The sequence below is a fragment of the Cebus imitator genome, unplaced genomic scaffold (genome assembly GCF_001604975.1).
Source record: "Cebus imitator isolate Cc_AM_T3 unplaced genomic scaffold, Cebus_imitator-1.0 Scaffold519, whole genome shotgun sequence".
Taxonomy (NCBI): Eukaryota; Metazoa; Chordata; class Mammalia; order Primates; family Cebidae; genus Cebus; species Cebus imitator.
The window spans coordinates 1,009,824-1,030,308 of record NW_016107834.1 but is presented as its reverse complement, the minus strand read 5'-3'; the positions used below and the strand labels follow the sequence as shown (position 1 = coordinate 1,030,308).

Below are 20,485 nucleotides of genomic sequence, written 5' to 3'. Positions count from 1 at the left end.
AAAAAAAATTTAGAGACAGGGTTTCGCTCTGTGGCCCATGCTAGAGTACAGTGGCACACTCACAGCTCACCGCAGCCTCGACCTCCTGGGCTCAAATGATTCTCCTGCCTCAGCCTCTCAAGTAGCTGGGACCACAGGCACATACTAACAGCTCCTGGCTAATTTTCTTTCTTTTCTTTTTTTGGGACAGAGTCTCTGTCACCCAGCCTGGAGTGTAGTGGCTCGAGATCTCGGCTGACTGCATCCTCCACCTCCCGTGTTCAAGCGATTCTACTTTAGCCTCCTGAGTAGCTGGGACTATAGGCGCGCACCAACACACCTGGCTAATTTTTGTATTTTAGAGACAGGGAGATCACCACATTGGCCAGACTGGTCTTGAACTCCTGACCTCAGATGATCTGCCATCCTGGTCCCCCAAAGTGCTGGAATTACAGGCGTGAGTGACTGTGCCTGGCCTCTGCCCTAATTTTTTTAAAAAAATTTTGTAAAGACCGGGTCTGGCTATGTTTCCCAGGCTGGTCTTCAACTCCTGGGCTCAAATGATCCCCCTGCCCCCCTGCCTCGACCTCCCAAAGTGCTGGATTACAGATGTGAGCACCGCACTTGCCTGAGGCAGCTTTCTCCTGTTCTTGCCTGGATGGAGCCAGCTGCAAACTGAGCCTTACTCCTCAGCCTCCAGGGGCCAGAGGCCAGGCTTCAGGGCCCGAACAGGGACAGCCTCACTCAGCCTCCCCCAACTGAGGAAGGAGATGGTGCCTCCCTGTGAGTGCAGAGCCTGTTCTCATCTGCTGTTTAGAGCCCAGGTGTCAGGGTGCCCAGCAAACCGGGCAGCTGCTTCAGGCCCCCCGCCCCAGATCCCAGGCACCCAGTGCACCAGGCCTGAGCCCAGCTGTCTGCAGGGAACGTGCCTTGGCCAGCCTGACCTCTGCACCCACTTCCCAAAGCCAGATTCCCAGATGGCAGCCTCCCTCAGGGCACTGGTCCAGCGGCATTCCCGTGATGGCCCAGCCACCTTTCTCCACCGGGCTGGCGGCCCCTCCACCCCTCCCTGGCCCATTCAGAGAAAGAATGGGAACTGTCTGATCAGCAGCTGGGCTCTGACCAAATGGAATTTTCCATCTATGGTGGAAGTGATGTAAGGACTCAGTCAGGCGAGTCGAAAGCTACACGCTGGGCTCTGCAGAGCACCCAGGGAGGACTCAAGTGCCATGCACGCGCCAAGGGGGCTGGGGTTGACCCCCTCCTGCTGCCTCAATTCCCCTCCCCACACCCTAGGCCCCCTGGTCTTGGCCCTGGGCCACCCCCTGCTTCTCCAGGCCTCTGTAGCCCCACAGCCACGCATGTATCCACTGGCGATACCCCCTCCCACTGTGAGCCTAGACTCTCCCTGACTGCCCTGTGGCCCCCCAAAACCCCACCACTCTGGAAACACCCAGTCAGACAGAGAGCCAGGGTCTGAAGTCTCACTCTGTCCCAGATCAGGTTACCGCCAATAGGATCCCAGTATACCCCAAGCCACACCAAGTCCTCCCTGACCTGGCAGGAACGCCTCAGGCTGTGGCTGGCTAGGAGCGGGCAGGGCTCTCTGGCCTCTACACCCCGGCATATGCTGTCCCTGGGCCTAGAGCCTTCTTCCTTCAGGGAACCCCCACTGTGCCCAGACACACTCCACCTCCTCCAGAATGTCCCCAGGATGTCAGAGACCCAGACCCAAACCTGGTGCTGCAGCCTTTGCTCTGTGGGAGCCTCAGCTCAGCACCTGCAAGGCGAGAATCCCCAACCTGACCTGGCTGCCTGCACAGGTGGGTGGCCCTTGTCCCAGCCCTGCTTGGAGAGGGGAGGGCCCAGCGTGCCACCAAGGCCTTAGGACAGCCGGCACGGCAGGAGGCTTGGGGAGACAATATGCATGAGTAGTGGTGAGGCCAGTGCCCCACGCCTGCCTTGTCCTCCTGCCCACGCCCACTCTGCCTCCAGGCCCTTCCTGGATGTGGCTCCCATCAGCCACGCAGACACAGGCACCCCCCACACAATGCCAGGCTCGGCACCAGCACAGGCTGCGCCACACCAGGCTGCTGAGGCGGGAGGGCCATGCATGACTGCAGGGCAGGGCACACTGCCTGCCATCTGCACAGGTGGCTGCCGCTGGGTATCCTGGTGGCTCTCGGAGCACCTGGTGGCAGTACCTGGGCCTGGCAGCATGTGAGGATGCATGCCATGCAGGGCAGGGCACACAGCAAGCCAGGGCCAGACTGTGGAACACATGCCCTCCACACACACGCAGATAGCTGCTCAACACTTGTGCACCTGGGAGCAGCTGCCTGCCCCGGCGCCCCGGGCCATGGACCTACACCCTGCTCTGTCCTGCCAACCCCTGTGGGCTACGGCGGTGCATGGCTGGGCTGAGGAGGCCCTGGCCCACTGGGAGGAGCTCACAGGCGCTCTGATGAGAAGTCTGGCCTGATGCAGCCCCCAAGCCTAGCCACAGGCAGCAGCCACGATCCCGCCACCATGCCGTTCCGGCCACAGCTGCTCGTTCCTTGGCTGGACACTGCTTTGGGTCCACCCTGAGCAGGGAGGGAAGCAAAGACACAGCGATACATCTTGGAGCCATGCTGCTAGGCACAGGGAGCCTGGGGACAGGTCCAGAGTCCACAATCACACAGTGGGGCAGGTGAGGCCAGCAGGCCAGGCAGCGTGACTGCAGCTGACGCTGACGGCTGCCTGTGGCCCTGGGAAGGACCAGCGAGCGCCAAAGGTACAGCCACAGGCACATGGAGCAGAGGGAGCAGGAGAAGCAGCCCCGATGCCCAGAGAAGAGGCGGGCAGAAGATGGGTTCCACCCCTGCTCAGCTCTGCCCCACCCCTCATGCCAGCTCCTTATGAAAGTGACAGTTCGGTGGAGGGAAAGGGACAAGCTCCACAGGGGCCAAGCACAAAGTCCACTGAGGGGCCAGAATCCTGCCAGAAGTGCCTCCATGTGACAGACACACAACATGGTGACAGCCACACAGCCTGACTGCAGTGGGGACTGAGTCACCCTCAGCTTTCTGGATAGGGACGGAGTCTCCACACTGACACCTGTGATCCTGTCTGGGGTCCAGGCTAATTGGGGAGCATCAGCTTTCAGGGCATCTTAACAGCAGCCTGCACTGGGTGCTGGGGACCCAGGCTTGGACAGACAGCTTGGCCCCACTGGGTGGGGGGCTCCCCTGCGTCCACAGTGCCAGCCGGGGGCTCCAGGAGGATGTGGCAGACAGTGGGAAGAGAGTGACCCCACCTGACTCCACGGATGCCAAACTTCAGCCCTGGAACTGCCAAGGCCCCTCCTCTAGAGGCAGTGACAAGGTTTGGGGGTGTCTGAGAGGTGGGCTGGTGTCCCATACCCCAATCCAGACTGAGGGGTTCTGGCCTCCAGCACCGTGAGAACCCCTCAGTGTCCTGGGCCAGGGTCGGGAAAGCGGTAGGATCCCTAGGGCCAAGCCTTGCTTGGGGAGGCCAGGGTGGGCTCAGTGTGTGCAAGCTACCACCACCGCCCGTGTCAGGGGGCCCCCCACTGGGAAGCAGGGCCCCCCACCTTTGCCTCGTGGGTCCCCTCACACAAGTGGGGGCTCCAGGGTCATAGCCCTCGGCTAGGCCTCAGCCCCCCACGTGGCCACGCTGGCCACGTGGCTGCAGCCCTCACCCACAGCACACTCGGCCCAGGCTCCAAAATTAAAAACAGATTTTCCACCAGGCTGGGCTTGGGTTTCACGCATTCCATGACGGTGAGCTCCTGGCCGTTGCCTGGTGGACGTGCAGCCAGCAGCAGCCACGTGGGAGCCGGGGTTGGGGCCAACTTTGCATCCCTGTCCCCCACTCCTGAGGTCCGAGGTCCAGGCGGCCAGGCTACACGTGGCCCCACACCCACTGTTCCACACCCCCCCGGGGCTCCCTCCAGGCTGGCCCTCACTCTCCAGAAATGGCCTGGAAGGAGGCTGGTGAGGCAGCCCTTGGGCTGACACTCAGAGGTGCTCCTGCCCATCTCCCCATAGGCTGGGCCTCTGCCCTACGCCCTGTAGCCAAGGGGCCCCAGCTCTCCTGCTGCCCTCGCCCCCCCTCCCCCGTGCAGGGAACAGACACCAAAGAGCTGCAGCAAGCGTGTCTATTTTGGTCCCCGCGCTCCGACATATCTCTCAGCGTGACACCCAGAAAATCCCCTGCTCTTCCAGCTTGTCTGCAGGCCTCTGCACCAGCCACCTGGGGACTGGGTCCCTGGCCTCAGACCCAGCCCGGAGCCACCAGACTGGAGCCCTGTCTCCGGGTTCAGCTCCCCACCAGGGAGAGGCAGCCCAGAGGGCACAGCCCAACCCAGATGCAGGGCTCAGAGACGGGTGTACCCCAGAACTTTGGGAGTGCTCCCCCATGATGACCAGGAACCCCACCAGCGTGTACGGGCCCAAGGGGGCAGAGCAAGCAGGGGCACCGTAGCTGGCACCCTCCTCAGAGGCCGAAGGCACTGGCACTCAGGCTGTGAGTGGCCTGGCCCCCTCTCACACCCTCAGCCAACATGGGCCTGGCCCAGCCGCAGAGGGTGCTGCCCGATGGGACTCAGGCCAGCCTCCCAAGGCTGTGGGAAGCCCCCTTGGGCTCCCTGCAGACCCCAGCGGTGGGCCCAGGTACGGGAGGCCCTCCTGTGGTCCCCCCACACCCACCATCCACCTGCTGTCACATGCTGATTCCCTGGTGGCCGCATCAGGCACTTCCCATGTCCTTGACCTCAGGACCCTGGCTGCAAACTCGGTTCCTCTTCTGTTGCCCAGGCCTTGGCAGAACTCACTGTGGGGCAGCTGGGGGAAGTAGATGCCCCTGAGCCCCTCTGAACCTGCACCCCTGGGCTCTCAAACTGCACTGACGCCATGTCCACTGGAAGGGACGGAGCTGGGCTGTGGCTGGAACCCGGGTCCAGTCTTCCAGCTCTCGATGCTGGCCGGCCCACATTTCTGCTTATGTTGGGGACACAGTGTCCACCTCCCAGGGTCACTGGGTGGCTCTCCAAGAAAAGTGCTTTAGAAACGAGCAGTACAAGCCTCTGGGGCTCCAAGCTGCAGGGCTCCCCACTCTCCCAGAGCCTGATCCAGAGCCCCTGGGGGGGGTCAGAGCAGCTGGCATTGCACATCCCTTAGACGGGGCTGGCCAGCGGAGCCCCTGCCCAGGGATCAGGGGAGGAAGAAGGGTCACCATGGAGATGCCCGGAAGAGGGGCCCTAGAGCTGGGCCTTGAGTTCCAGGCAAGTTGGGGACAGTGGGGGTCCCACACACACAGACTGCAGTGGCCCCTGGCGCTGCTGAAACCAGAGATGGGGAAGCCAGTGCCCTGAGCAAGAATTCCCACCCCAACATCCGAGCACACCCAGGAAAAGCCGTCAAGACCTCGGCGACTTCTAACAGGTCCAGGCTGCACTCTAAGGAAGAGACTTGAGAACCCCTGGGTCTCCTAGGGACAGAGGTGGCCAGAGCACCCTCAGAGTCACCAAAACCACAAGCACAAATGCAGGAAGCCTTGATGAAGACAGTGGCCGGGCCAAGGGTGGCCTGACACCCACCCCCCAGCATGTGTGGACTGGGTGGTCCAGGGCCCACTTGGCCAAAAGGCAAGCTCAGCCAATCAGTGTCTTCCAAGGAATGCAGACGCCAGCCAAGATGGAAATGCCCAGAGCGGACTGGGACCAGCCATGGGGCGTCCTGCCCACCCACAATGCAGGATCTCATTCGCTGCAGCCCCCCTGTCTAGTTCATCAACTCCTGTTCACTCAGGGCTTGCTCCTAAAGCTTCTGCCCCGCTCCCTGGGGGCCTCCAGGTCTGGCCCGCTTCTGTCCCCTGCAGCTACAGAATCCTGCCCGGCACCACGGGACACAGGACAAGCATCTGGAACCAAAGGCCCTAGACGCAGTCCAAAGTACAGGACGTGTAAAAAGCTATAGGATTCCAGTTCTCAGGGACACCCACCCTACAGCTCTGTGTGCTTGGACGGAAACCAGCTGGAGGGACGTTTTTGTCTCACGCTCTTCCCTTTTCCCCAAATGTTCCATGAATGTATACCGCTTTCATAAACGACAAGACAGGCGACCAAAGCTGCTGTTTTAACTGGAGCTCATTTCCTTCTGATGAGTGGGGAGGATGATAACAGGCCAGCCCTGTCCTGGGGAATGGCCCCCCAGCCTGCAACTGGGCACGAGGCTGACCTCATGTGAGTGCCAGCACAGAGGTGCTGTGCTCTTAGGAGCTGGCTCCCAGCTCTGCTAGGAGAACACTTGCCCTACTCCCAGAGCTCAGATCCTCTCAGAGTGGTTGTTCAGCCTGGGCTGGCACAGCTCCTGGCACAGAGGACTCACCAGTTCCTGAGGTAGCACATTCCCCTTGTGCAGTCAGACCAGAGTGACCCTCTAACATGTGGGGCTGAGGCCTCTCCCCAAGGCTCAAGCTTCTCTCTGCCCCAGGGCCTTTGCACGTGCTGTTCCCCCAGCCCGGAAGCTTTTCCCCAAGTCTCTGCATAGTGACCTCAGTGTTATCATTAGGGTCTTCACAGAAACATCTGGGCACTCCAGACTCTAATGGAAAACAGGCCCTCCAGGCTATGCAAACCTGAGGCAGGGGCTTAGGGCAGGTGTCCCAGTGAAACTATCACCTGCCAGGGCTGGTGTGGCCCATGAAGGAGTCAGAAAGGAGAAGGCGACTCATAACCCTGATTGTCGGCCCCCAGGCTTGCAGCCTCTATGGCAGGCCAGTTAACACCACCTCCTGAAGGAAGCCTTCCCTGACCACTGGGCTCCCACTGCCCAGTTTGGAACCCACCACAGGGCATAGCTGTTCTCCTGTATCTGGTCCTGAGCTGGAGGAGACAGTGAGCCCAAGAGAGAGGCTGAGGTGAGTGAGCATGAACTTGATCCCCACCTGAGGACACGGGATCACAAAGGGCTGGTGAGAGCTGAGCAGGCAGGCCTCCCCCAAATAAAGCCCACAATGGCGGCCGGACCACCCAAGGTCACGCAGAAGGAAGTGACAGAGTGAAGGTGCAGGCCTGCGACGCTCCAGCTGAAGAGAAGGCTCTGGGGCCCTCAGGAGCCCCTGCCCGAGGCCAGGTCAGCCAGGCCCACTGGACATTCAGGACTCACTATACAGCGCAGACTGGCCCGGGCCACACCAGGTGCCCAGGCCTCAGGCCCAGCTCTGCCAGCTCAGCTGCAGGGCCACCAGGGAGTCTCAGGCCTCCTGCAGGCCTCCAGTACCCCCGGGAACGACACAGCCCCCATTCACTCAAATGCCCAGGCAGCGTGGGAGCCCAGCCCTGCAGCCCATCTCCACAGTCACTGACTGGGGAGTCGCGCCTCGGGGACTTCTACAGAGTCCAGGCTGCACTCCAAGGAAGCGACTTCCTTGGAGCCGACCCCAGATGCCCCTCCACCTCCTGCCCCTCCACAGATCCCTCAGCCCCCATCAGCTCCTAATCTCACGGTCATACCCCCAGCAGCAAGGCAGCCGTGGGGGAACCTGGGAAGCCTGCAACTCCAGGCTGACTGGGGCTCCGCCGGGGGCAGGAGCAGAGGCCTGCAGAAAGGAGCAGGGCTTTTGTCCCCACCGCTTACTCACTATGTGATTCGGAGCCTCAGTTTGCTAATCTGTACAATGGAGCAACTGTCCCCACCTCCTGGGGCTGTGGGAAAAGCAGCTGATGACAGGCAGTCCCATGCAGGGCCTTGAAGCAGGACCTGGCCCTAGTCCCTCCAGGGGGTTTCACCAGGATTCCCAATAGCAGACCACAGGGGCTTGAAATAGCAAAGGACAAAGGCAAATCCCTCGTGCTACACCCCCAACTCCTAGCACCAGGCCCCACCTCCCCCATCCCCCTTGTCCTGATAACCTCGAAGCAGATGCCCACTCCCCAGCAGGGCACAGCCCAGGTGGGGGCAGCACACAGACAGCTAAGAGGGAACCCTAGGTCAGGATGGGTGAGGGGTCCACCTCCCCTACAGCCACCAACTCCTTACCAGGGGAGGCAGGAAGGGGTGCCTGCCACGGCCCAGACCCACCCACTGCCCACCCTCCCTGGAAGGGGGCTCCTGGCCCTTGACCCCCAGGGGCGACCCTATTATACAGGTGGAACAGCTAGCCCAGATTCAGGATGAGGCAATGAAGGCTCAGAGAAGCCAAGTAGTTGCCCCAAAGCACCAGCACTCGACGGGCACGGGCAGGACGCACGCCAGGACCAGCTCACGCCACAGCCCCTCACCAAGAGCCAGGAGTGGAGGCGGCGGGGGATGGAGGCAGGCTGGTTTCCATATCGTGAATTATTCAGTGGCTAATTCTGCTCCGTGGAGACGAGGCAGGAGAGAGAGTGAGTCAGAGCCCTCCCACAGCAGAACAGAGCGCAGGGCAGGGGAGGAAAGAGGGCAGAAGCCAGGGCCTCCCCGTGCCACAGCACCCTGCTAGAGGCCAGGCAGGCCAGGCTGAGCAGAGGGGCTTGGCCACTGCCCGGAGGCCCCGTGGGCTGCAGACATCATCGCCTCTCACTCCCTGTTTCCCATCTGGGAATGCAGGCACCCTGGCGGGCTGTAGGGAAGTCCAACTGTGGCTGGCAGCTTAGGCAGGTGGCACCCCAAGTGCCATCAGGAAACAGCAGCCTCCCTCCCCACCCCCCCACCCCCCACTCCTGCCGCGCTCGGAGCTTCAGAACTGACAAATGGGCCAAACCCTCAGGGCAGAGAACTTTCCAAAGTACAGCACACCCTCCTTGCAGCTTCAACAGAGTCTTCCAGGGACAAGTGACAAAGCCGAGCGCATGGAAGAAGTTCCAGAAGTTCCTGGATGTGCGTTGCACCCACACCGAACGGTCCCCCGGGACTGGGCCTCTAGAACGCAGGCGCAGGCGTGAGATTTTATACCAATCCTTCCGCCTCCCTCCTCCCTGCTGTGTCTGGGCGTGCCTGGGCTGATCCCTCGCCCCCTTCCTCATCTGTTAGGAAACGTCATCTGATGGGCTGAGGGGCCTGGGTGCAGGTGAGCGCGAGGCTGGGAGCACTGGGCTTCTCCACTTCCGCTTCCCTCCTCTGGATGCGGGAGGCCACAGACAATGCAGTTCTGAAGATCCAGGTGCTAGGCTGTCCGCGGAATACCGGATTCCCAAGCCATTTTGATAAGCAAAAAGCCATTCCCACCCCACCATGGAGCTCTGCCATTATCTGTCCAGAGAGAAACTCCGGGTGACCAAGGACCCTGGTCACGGGGCTTCTGGAATCCGGATCTCCAGGCAGGAAGGAAATGCCCACAGCTTGGTCCCCTGCCCCACACTCGAATGACAGTAGCTTGGCCATGGGGGTGGTGCTGGGGCCTGGCATGATGCCAGGCCAAGAGCTCCTCTGGGAGAGGGCTGCAAAGGGCCCCCTGCCAACCCCGAGCTCTGCCCGGGTTCAGCCACTTCCAGCTTCCCTGCCTGAGGCCCATGGTGCTTCCCAGCCGCCAGGCCTCCCTCCCCTGGGGGCTACAGGCAGCCTGTCTCCCACGGCCACACACGACACGCTGTGTACATCCCACAGCCTGACCGCCAAGCAGGGGGTCATTACCGACCACAGAGGGCTGGCGGCGGCTCAGGCCATTCACCCACTGGAAGCCTGGCAGTAGGATTCCCCAGCCGCGGGTGAGTGGGCGAGGAGTCCCCGCCTGCCTGCACCCAATGTGCTCAGGCACCGGCTCTGATCTCAGAGCCTGGGGGTCATCTGGGGAGGGGTCTCTACTGGGACACAGCACCAGGCTGCTCCCCAGTGATGGAGAGGCCCTCCACTAGCCAAGGGGGCTCACGGAGGGGGGAGAGGCAGCTCCATGAAACCCCAGAAAGGGGGGCCTTAGTGACACCAGAAGGGAAGGCCAGAATCGGGAGGGGGACAATGGACCCTCGACGGGTTGGAGGGGATTTAGACCTTTGAGGAGGAGGCCATAACCCTGGAGGAGGGGGTCCCTGTAATCAGAAGAGACCCTCGAGAAGGAAGGAGGCCAGGACCCGCGAGGAGGAGGCGGCTGTGACCCTGGATGGGGGATAAGGGGTCCTTAGGCCCTCGGGGAGGGGGGCCGTGGCCCTGGGAGGGGAGGGGGCCGTGACCTGGGGACCCTGACCCTGTGACCCCGTGGGGCCCGTGTCACCTGCTGGTAGTCAGCGTCCTCGGGCCGGAACTGGCTGCTGGTGGCCTCCCAGCTCAGGTCGAAGTGGGGCAGCCGGTGCAGGAGGCTCACCCACCAGGGCGCCGCGTAGCTGACCCCGGCCATGGCGGGGCCCGGCCGCCTTCGGATACGCGCGGCCTGCGCGGGGCTCCCTCGCTGGCCCGGGGCGCGGGCTTTAGGGACCCGCCGACCCCGGCCTGACCGCCCGCATCATCCGCGCGCTCCTGGGCCCGGCCCGGCCCGGCCCGGCTCGGCCCGGCTCGGCTGCGCTCGGCTCCGCTCGGCCGCCCGCGCCCGCCGCCTCTTTGTTCGCCGCCGCCGCCGCCGCCCCCTCCGCGCCCCCGCCCGTCCGCCCGCCGACCCCGCCCCCGAGCCTCCATTGGCCCGCCACCCTCCAGGCCAGCCTCCGCGCGCCCCGCCCTTGGCCCGCCTCTTACCCACCATTGGCCTATCTCCCGCCAATCCCGCCCCACATTTTGCCCCGCCCACCCGTTTCTGCATCTCTATTGGTCCTTTTACCTGATGCTTCTGCCCCTCCACTCTCATGCCCTCCCATTACCCAATGTCCCCGCCCCTCCGCATGTCCCCGCCCTCCTGCCCCGCCTCTGAACCGTCATTGGTTCGCCGGAAGACGCTCCGCCCACTTCCTCGCCCTGGTGGAGGGCGCCGGCCCCGAAGGCGCTGGAGGACTGGCTCACAGCGCTGTAAGACCTAAACCTGCCTTTCCACGTGGCCGTGGGGGCTAGAACCCCGGCTGCAGAAGCAGCGACGCTTCATTCCGTGCGTTCGGTCGTCGTTTCGATCTTTGCACGTTTCTTGCATTTTACTGCGGGGGTCCGGCCTGGCAGGGCTGGACTGGGCTGGCCTTGGCCTACCCATTGTACAGACACAGCACACAGCCCACAGTGCTCAGCAAGGCACCAAGTGGCCTGTCTGTACAATGGACATGATCTGGATTCAGGATCTTGCTGGGGCATCTAGAGCTGTGTGATCTGGGGCAAGTTACTTAACTGCTCTGTGCACCACTCTGTGCATTGGTGTCTGTAAAAGGGGATGATTAAGGTACAAGTGTTGGCCGGGCGCAGTGGCTGAAGTCTGTAATCCCAGCAATTTGGGAGGCCGAGGCAGGTGGATCACCTGAGGTCAGGAATTCGAGACCAGTCATGGCCAACATGGTGAAACCCCATGACGGAACGTCTCTACTAAAAATACAAAAATTAGCCAGTCGTGGTGGCAGGTGCCTGTAGTCCCAGCTACTCCGGAGGCTAAGGCAGGAGAACTGCTTGAACCCAGGAGGTAGAGTTTGCAGTGAGTGGAGCTCATACCACTGTACTCCAACCTGGGCAACAAAGCCAGACTCCGTTTCGAAAAAAAAATTTTTTTTTTAAAAAGGTATGAGTGTTAAGTGGATCCAAAGATAGATTCAGTCCCCATCCAGCCTTCCCTCTGGGGCAAGTTGAGTCTTTTGTCAATACCTAAGATGAAGACGATGCCATGTCCTGGCATCCTGGGACCTGAAAATTCAGGCAACTGCTAGTGAGGGCCAATCATGAGCTTTGGAGCCACACATCCAAATTTCCTAACAGGGCTGTGCCTCCTCCTCTGCAAAAGGGGAGATGGGGGCTGCCGGAGCCAGGAGGATGGACATAGTACCTGCTTGGGCCCAGGTGCATGCCTCCTCCTGACTCCAGGGGCAGTGGGTGCATCCTGGCTCTGTTTCACCACCTGGGGCCTTATTCCTGGACCTCCTGTGTACTGAGAAACAGGTTTCCACACCCGGGCTCCACCATCTGCTGTGCCCAGCTCGGCCAGCTCTGTGGGCAGGCAGGCTTTTCCTGGCAGGAAGGGCTCTTTGCAGGCAGGGACAGTTCTGGGCAGTGGCTTCCCAGGAGGCCTGGGCATCAGCTCATCGACTACCCTGACTTGCCTGTTTTCCTGTGATAGGGCACCGGGCAAGAGGGCCTAGCCAAGCTGTAGTTACCACCCACTGGATAAATTAGAGACACCACCCAGTTGGGAAATAACGGCCGAGCAGAATCAGGGAGGTCTCATTCTTCATCCCTAAAGGCTGAAGAGCCAGGAGTTCTGGGTGGGGTGGGGATACTGGCTCAGGTTCCTCTCTCTCCAATGCCAAGGTTGCTGGGAGCTCCAGGCAGAATGAAGACCCCTCCAGCCCCCTAAGACCAAGGCTACCTCCTTGGGGTGGGTTGGTACCTGGCCAGGTGAGTCCTCTTCCCTGGCACCCGCTGAGTGTTCACTGTGAACAGGTGGCATAGGCAGGACGCCCACTCCTAGCCTGACACTGCTCCAGCATCCAAGCTGTGCCCTCATCTGCACAGCGAGGGGATCGCCTGCATGGCCCATGCCCCCGGTTGACTCTGACCTCAGGGTTCTGTGTCGTGTAACTCCAGGGATGAAAGGGACAAACCCTGGCCAGCTGCAGAAATTGTCCTAATGGACGGAGATTGTTTCTCGTTCCTGCTATTGGCAGCAGCTCCTGTGGCCACAGACGGACCTCCAGCTTCCCCCTGACTCCAGTGCCCTCCACACCAGCCTGGCAGTCCTGCCAGGGGTACACACATGCAGACAGGGAATACATGAGTTCCTTCCCATGTTTCCAGAAGCCTTGCAAAATTGTGCTTTTTCTTCTGATAAAACCAGAAAGCCAGCCAGGCGTGGTGGCTCACACCTGTAATCCCAGCACTTTTGGAGGCCAAGGCTGGTGGATCCCCTGAGGTCAGGAGTTCAAGACCAGCCTGCCCGGGCGCAGCCTGCCCAACATGGCAAAACCCCGTCTCCACTAAAAAATACAAAAATTAGCTAGGCATGGTGGCAGGCACCTGTATATCTCAGCTACTCGGGAGGCTAAGGCAGGAGAGTCACTTGAACCTGGGAGATGGAGGTTACAGTAAGCCGAGATTGCACCATTACACTTAGCCCGGGAGAAAGAGTAAAACTCCATCTCAAAAAAAAAAAAAAAAAAAAAAAAAAAAAAAAAAAAAAAAAAAAAAAAAAAAAAAAAAAAAAAAAAAAAGCCAGAAAGCCTAATGCAGACATTATGTGAAATGATGACTCAGGGCCAGGCATGGTGGCTCACTCCTGTAATCCCAACACTAGGAGACTGAGGCGGGGGAGATTGCCTGAGGTCAGGAGTTTGAGACCAGCCTGGCCAATATGATAAACCTCGTCTCTACTAAAATACAAAAATTAGCCAGGCGTGGTGGTACATGCCTGTAATCCCAGCTACTCAGGAGGCTGAGGTGGGAGAATCGCTTGAACCCAGAGATGGAGGTTGCAGTGAGCTGAGATCATGCCACTGTACTCCAGCCTGGGCAACAGAGAAAGACTCCATCTCAAAAAGAAAAAAAAATGATAACTCAGGTGTAGTGGTTTGAATTATGTTCCCCAAAAATATACTTTCCAGTCCTAACCTGTGGTATCTGTGAATGTGACCTTCTTTAAAGAAAGGGGCCGGGCGCAGTGGCTCATGCCTGAAATCCAAGCACTTTGGGAGGCTGAGGCAGGAAGATCTCTTAAGGCCAGGAGTTTGAGACCAGCATGGACAACATTCCTTCTCTTCAAAAACAATTCCTTCTCTACAAAAAAAAATTGATTAGCTGGGTGTGGTGGCCCAGGCCTGTAGTTATAGCTACTCAGGAGGCTGAGGGAGGAGGATCCCTTGAGCCCGGGAGATCTAGGCTGTGGTGAGCTGTGATTGTACCACTGCACTCCAGCCTGGATGACGGAGCAAGACCTTGTCTCTAAAAAAGGGTCTTTGTTAATGTAGTCAAGTTAAGATGAGGTCATATTGGGTTAGAGTGGTCCCCAGTGCAAAGATGGTGTCCTTAAAAGAAATGCTAAATTTGGACACAAACTCTGAGATACAGAGACACAGAAGGAAAAACCCCATGTGAAGACAGAAGCAGGGGTCAGAGCGATGCCGCCATAGCCCCCAAGCACCGAGCATTGCTGGGGCCAGCAGAAGCTGGGAGCGCAGCCTGGGGCAGCCCCTCCCTCAGAGTCCCCAGCCTTGATCTCGGACTTTCGGCCCCCAGAACTGTGAGACAATACATGTCTGTGTTTGAAGCCACCCAGTTCGTGGAGCTTTGTCACAGCAAATCCAGAAACGAATACACCGGCTTTCTCAGAGCTTCTTGGGGCTGGCGCCCTGTGCCTCTGATTGGTGTGGGATGGAACGGTGCTGATGACTGATTAATGTTTGCAGTGTGCTTGAACAGTGAAATCTATTCCTAAGGGGCCCGTGAAGGAAAAATTGGTAAAAGGGGTCCAGGGTGGAGAGAATAAGGGGCCCACAGCCAAGGTTCTAGAAGAACACAGCCAGAGTCCCTAAGCCACCCCAGTGCAATGCTGGCTGGGATCCAGTGTTGACGAGAAACTCCAGTGGAACTGAAAACCCCCAGCTTCCAGAAGGGTTAAAGGAGAGAAGGCCAGATAGAGGACCTAGCATGGGACGAGCATGGAGGAAGTTTCTGCTACCATCCCCCCTGCTGTGACCTGACGTCACTACCCAGAGCTACTGTGGTTTTCCCATCTGTTCTGCAACCACTGTGGTTGAGGCTGGACTTTAGTCCTACTCTACAGATGGAGCAACTGAGGCCCGGGCACTGCCACTGCCTGGGAGGCCTTGAGAATCACCAGCCGGTCAGGGAACCAGGGTTCAGCCTAGCTCCACTGGCCCTTCCTCCCTCCTCACTTCTTCCCTCCCTCCCTCCTTCCCGCCTCCCTCCCTTTCTCTCCTTTGCTTCCCCCACCCTCCCTCTTTCCCTGCCCCTCCTTTCTCCCTCTCTTCCTCCTTCCCTCCTTTCCTCCCTCTATCCTTCCCCCCTCCCTCTTTCCCTTCCTTTCTTCCTTCCTCCTCTGTCTTTCCCTTCCTTCTTTCTTCCTCCCTCCTTTCCTCCCTCCGTCTTTTTCTCCTTTCTTCCTTTCTCCCTCCCTCCTCTCCTCCATCCCTCCCTCCATCCTTCCCTTCCTTCGAGTGAAATAGGGATTGTGAGCAAAAACCAGGCATGAAAAAGTCTGTGAGGCGAGACTGCCGAGGGCCGAGTTGTCGGGAAGCCTCTGGTAGAAGTGTCTGGTCCCAACGGAGGAGCTCCCAGGGTCTGTCCCCCACGCCAGGAAGGTGTCAGGGTTGAGGCTCGGAACGGCTGTCCCCAGGCCTGCAGAGAGGCCAGGCCTGAGCTGAGGGCCCCCAGATGCTGGGGCGGAAGCCAGGAGAATGGAATTCCCTGTGTTTGGGCCCCATCCAAAGAGGTTCACGTTTTCAGTGCAGAGGGAGCTCGCTGGCCGGGAAGAGAGGGCTACAGGGTGGGGCTTCCTGGTGCCTGCTGAGATGAGGCTGGGTGACGCTGTGATTGCACAGCCAGCCTGGTGCCTGGCTGACCACAGACACCTGGCTGATGGATCTTGGCTGCAGGGAAGCCACAGGAGCGCCACTTTCAATCTGGGTCTGAGACAACCAGCCCGCGGCTCTGGAGGCTGGGAGAGATGCCAGCCAGCGTGGTCCCCAAGAGGACCATGAAGCAAGCCACGCAGACCTGGCCAGTGCGAGGATGTGAGCGCCTCTCATTTATCCGGGCTCACCTAGCCAGCAGCCTCGCCTTGTCCAGAAAGCCACTGGGAGCGAGAAGACCAGTGGGGGTGGCCTCTGAGAGGCCAGGAATTCTGTCCTGAGTCCACTCACTGAAGTCGAGTGTGTCATCCAGCACTTCCCTGCTTGCCACATAAGATTAACAAGACTGGGTGTCTGGGTCCCAAGCCTAGTGTGGATTGCAAACAGCACCCTGAGGCCACCCATGGCTGCTCATGCCTGTAATCCCAGCACTTTGGGAGGCCCAGGTTGGAGCGATTGCTTGAACCAGGAGCTCCAGACCAGCCTGGGAAACATAGGGGGACTCTCATCTCTACAAAACATTAAAAAACTTAGTGGCTGGGTATGGTGGCTTATGCCTGTAATCCCAACACTTTGGGAGGCTGAGGAGGGTAGATCAGGAGGTCAGCAGTTCAAGACCAGCCTGACCAACATGGTGAAACCCTGTCTCTACTAAAAATACAAAAATTAGCCAGGCACGGTGGCAGGCGCCTGTAATCCCAGCTACTCAGGAGGCTGAGGCAGGAGAATGGCTTGAACCTGGGAAGCGGAGGTTGCAGTGAGCTGAGATTGTACCACTGCACTCCAGCCTGGGCAACAGAGCAAGACTCAAAAAACAAAAAAAGGGAGGGGGGTGGGGCTAGATGCAGTGGCTCACATCTGCAATCCCAGCACTTTGGAGACCAAGGCGGGTGGATCATGAGATCAGGAGTTTGAGACCAGCCTGGCCAATGTGGTGAAACCCTGTCTCTACTAAAGATACAAAAAATTAGCCAGGCGTGGTGGTGCGCACCTGTAATCCCAGCTACTCGGGAGGCTGAGGCAGGAGAATCACTTGAACCTGGAAGGCAGAAGTTGCAGTGAGCTGAGATCTCGATACTGCACTCCAGCCCAGGCGATAGGACGAGACTCCATCTCAAAAAAAAAAAAAAAAAAAAAAAAAAAGGGAAAATTCATCTCAAAAAAAAAAAAAAAAAAAAATTAGCCTGTTCACGCAGCTCCACCAGCAGCAAGGGTTTGTTGCAGTGGGCACTGTGCTGAGAGTCGTCAGACCTGGGACTTAGGTCGGGCTTGGCCCAACTGCTGTGACCTCTTTGGAAACCCACGTCACCAACAGGGGGTGGTGAACTTAGCATCCACTGAGTCCAGTTTCCTATTTTACAGATAGGGAAACTGAGGCTCTGAGAAGGGAAGAGACTTATCCCAAACCACAACCCTGACTCATTGAGAAAACAGCCATAAAAAAAGAATGAGGCCAGGCAAGGTGGCTCACACCTGTAATCAAAGCACTTTGGGAGGCCAAGGCGAGTGGATCAAGAGATCGAGACCATCACGGCCAACTTGGTAAAATTCTGTCTNTACTAAAAATATAAAAATTAGCCAGGCATGGTGGTGGGCACCTGTAGTCCTAGCTGCTCGGGAGGCTGAGGCAGGAGAATCACTTGAACCCCAGGAGGTGGAGGTAGCAGTGAGCCAAGATCGTGTCATTGCACTCCAGCCTGGGCTACAGAGCGAAACTCCACCTCAAAAAAAATAAAAAAGAATGAAATCATGGCCTTTGCAGGAACACGGATGGAGCTGGAGCCCATCATCCTCAGTGAACTCACTCGCATACTGCACATTCTCACTTATAAGCAGGAGCTAAGCAATGAGTAAACATGGACAGAAAGAGGGAAACAGTACTGGGAACTCCAACGTGGGGGAGGGGCCAGGTGCGGTGGCTCACGCCTGTAATCCCAGCACTTTGGGAGGCCAAGGAGGGCAGATCACTTAGGTCAGGAGTTCCAGACCAGCCTGGCCAACGTAGTGAAACTCGGTCTCTACTAAAAATACAAAAGTTAGCTGGGTGTTGGTGGCACATGCCTGTAATCCCAGCTACTTGAGAGGCTGAGGCAGGAGGATCACCTGAGCTCAGGAGGTCGAGGCTGTAGTGAGCTGTGATTGCACCATTGTGCTACAGCCTGAGTGACAGAACAAGACCCTGTCTTAAAAATGTAAAAACAAAAACGAGGCTGGGCACAGTGGCTCATGCCTGTAATCCTAGCACTTTTGGGAAGCCAAGGCTGGTGGATTGCCTGAACTCAGGAGTTCAAGACCAGCCTGGGCAACACAGTGAAACCCCGTCTCTACTGAAATACAAAAGAGTAGCTGGGCATGGTGGCATGTGCCTGTAATCCCAGCTACTCGGGAGGCTAAGGCAGGAAAATTGCTAGAACTCGGGATGCAGAGGTTGCAATCAGCCAAGATCGCACCATTGCACTCCAGCCTGGGCGACAGAGAGTGAGACTCCATCTAAAAAATGAAATGGGGAAAGCTTTCTTAATGTTCTGATGCTTTCAAGGGATGTTGTTTGTCTGCTAGTAAAAAACACACACCCGCTCTGTGGGTGCCGGCAGCCGGCTGGGTCTGAGCAGGAATGTTCATCACGACCTGGTACAATCGTCGCTTCCAGGTGGTCTCCAGTGCCCCAATTCCAGGAGCAGTGGCGGGGGTATCTGGCCGCCCTGTGGGCTGCAATTGGCATTGGTGACAAAGGCTGGCTGAGTCACTGTTGGCAGGCGGACCACCAACACCACTGCCTGAGCTTGGTGAATAAGATGTCTTTCACAGACCTTCAGAAACAGGCCAGGGTGGGCGTGGAGGGAGGCGCTGGGGTGGAGTGGGTGGTAGAGTGGGGGACAGAGTCTCACCTCCCTCTCAGGAGCCCCGCCTACTGCTCTCACAGGACCCTCAGGCTGTCACAAGCTTGAGCTGCCAAGGAGACATTGCTCCCCTTTCAAGAGCAGAGACTTAGAGAGTGCCAGGCAACTCTCTGAGCCTTGGTTTCCCCAGCTGTGAAAGGAGTAGGGTCATGCTTCCCTCCACGGGTGGGTGCTGGGGTTATGCTGGGAAAAGGGCTGTCTAAGTCCAGGCCCCACATAACCTACGTGCTCCGCCCCATGTCCCTGTGGGGGGCCCTGTCCCCACCTCACGTCCACTGTGTTTCTGTCTGGCCTGGGCAAGGGAGTGTCTGCACCCTCTAGGTCTGAAAGGCTGGATCCAACAAACCTCACTCCCCACGCATGGGCAAAGGCTGGCTCAGCTTCCTTGGCTGCTTTCCTGGCCAGGGTGGGCTCAGGGAGCCCAGGGAGCCCAGGGTCTCCCTCACTAGGCTGGGCAGGCTGCTGGGTCTAGGGAGTCTCTGGAGACCCGATCCTCCCCTTGACATGCCATTTCCAAGGCAGGGGGCCCAGGAGGAAATGAGGGACCCCCAGCAGCTCTGCTGAGGCTTTGTCCAGAACACAACACCCTGGAGACCCAGCTCAGTGCAGGGGAAGGAGTGCTATGTGTTGAGGTTGGTTACAGGCAGCCCCTCTGTGGCCCCTGCCGCTCGCCCAGCTCCTATCCTAGGACAAGCAGGGAAGGTTCTGGAAGCCGCTCTAGGGGTGGCCTGCTTGCCCAGAGGGGCTCATCTCATAGGAAAGGTCTGGAGACAGGAGGTAGGGCCTTTTTTGGATCATGTGAAGACCTCTGGGGCCACCTGGGGAAGCCCCTCAGAGGTGTCATCACCCTGTCCTGGTGCGGCCCCCTACTCCATGCACAGAAGCCAGTCGACATTGGAGAAGGACTCTTCAGCTCCACACCTGCAGTCTCAGCTCCAGAGGCTCAGAAAAGGAAGTGCCTCTTTCCAGGTCCCCCGGAGCACCGGGTGGCAAGGCCATGCCCTTTGCCCTGAACTTCTCTGCACCACCCCGGTTCATCTCCACCAAGGAATCTGGCCTGCTGCCCCCCCTGCCAGCCCCTTCCTGGCCTCCCAGGACCTCAGGACCAAGTCCAGAGTCCTCCCAGGACTGGCGAAGCCTCCACATCGCTCTGAGAGGGGGAGGGTGCAGGGGTGCAGGGCTCCGGAGAGGAGCAGGCAGAGGCTTCTGGAAGCAAGGTGGTGATGGTGATATTATGAGGTCCAGGGCTGGGCCTGGGATAGACGCTTGGGGTCTGTGTCTGGGATGAACAGCCTCTTGCTCTTACAGAGCCCTGCTGGCTGGCACAGGCCTCCCTGGCCACTGGCTAACAGTCACTCAGAGACAGGGCCTGAGACTCGCCACAGGCCACCCAAGATGGGGAGGGGGTGGTGGCTGGAATCCTGGGGCTGCCTTATTCCACCTGCAGGCCTGGGACTCACCCACCCCACTCGCCCCCACCTCCACCCCCCACCACCTTTTCCTTCCCAGAGTTCCCAGCTGGGCCTGCAGCCCAGCAGAGAGAATGTGGGATGCAGGAGGCCCTACTGGGCTCAACTTCAGGGGGCCTAGAGCGGAGACCCAGCTCTGGGGGCCCAGCCCAGCCTCCGAGGACCGCAGAAAGCCCTCTCTGCTCCACAGGGTCCCCGTGAGTACAGAGAGGCTGGGGCAGCAGGAGCAGGAGAAGCTGAGGCAGGAAGGGCTGGGGCAGGAGGGGCTGGGGTAGAAGGAGCCGGGGCAGGAGGAGCTGGGGCAGGAGGGGCTGGTGCAGGAGGAGCTGGGGCAGGAGGGGCTGGGGCAGGAGGAGCTGGAGGAGCTGGGGCAGGAGGAGCTGGGGTAGGAGCAGCTGGAGGAGCTGGGGCAGGAGCAGCTGGGGTAGGAGGAGCTGGAGGAGCTGGGGTAGGAGGAGCTGGGGTAGGAGTAGCTGGGGCAGGAGGAGCTGGAGGAGCTGGGGCAGGAGGAGCTGGGG

The 20,485-nt window shown here is 59.2% G+C and overlaps 1 protein-coding gene across 2 annotated transcripts in view; it reads right to left on the bottom strand.

Annotated features, from left to right (window-relative positions):
* Positions 1-10,496, bottom strand: part of TTYH3 (tweety family member 3) — a 31,540-nt gene extending 21,044 nt beyond the window's left edge. For both annotated transcript variants that reach the window (XM_017514188.2, XM_017514185.2), the window contains exon 1: positions 10,171-10,496. In XM_017514188.2, the coding sequence (XP_017369677.1) occupies positions 10,171-10,293 (123 nt within the window). In that variant the 5' untranslated portion in view covers positions 10,294-10,496. The remainder of the gene's footprint in view (positions 1-10,170) is intronic.
* Positions 10,497-20,485: the final 9,989 nt, after the last annotated feature.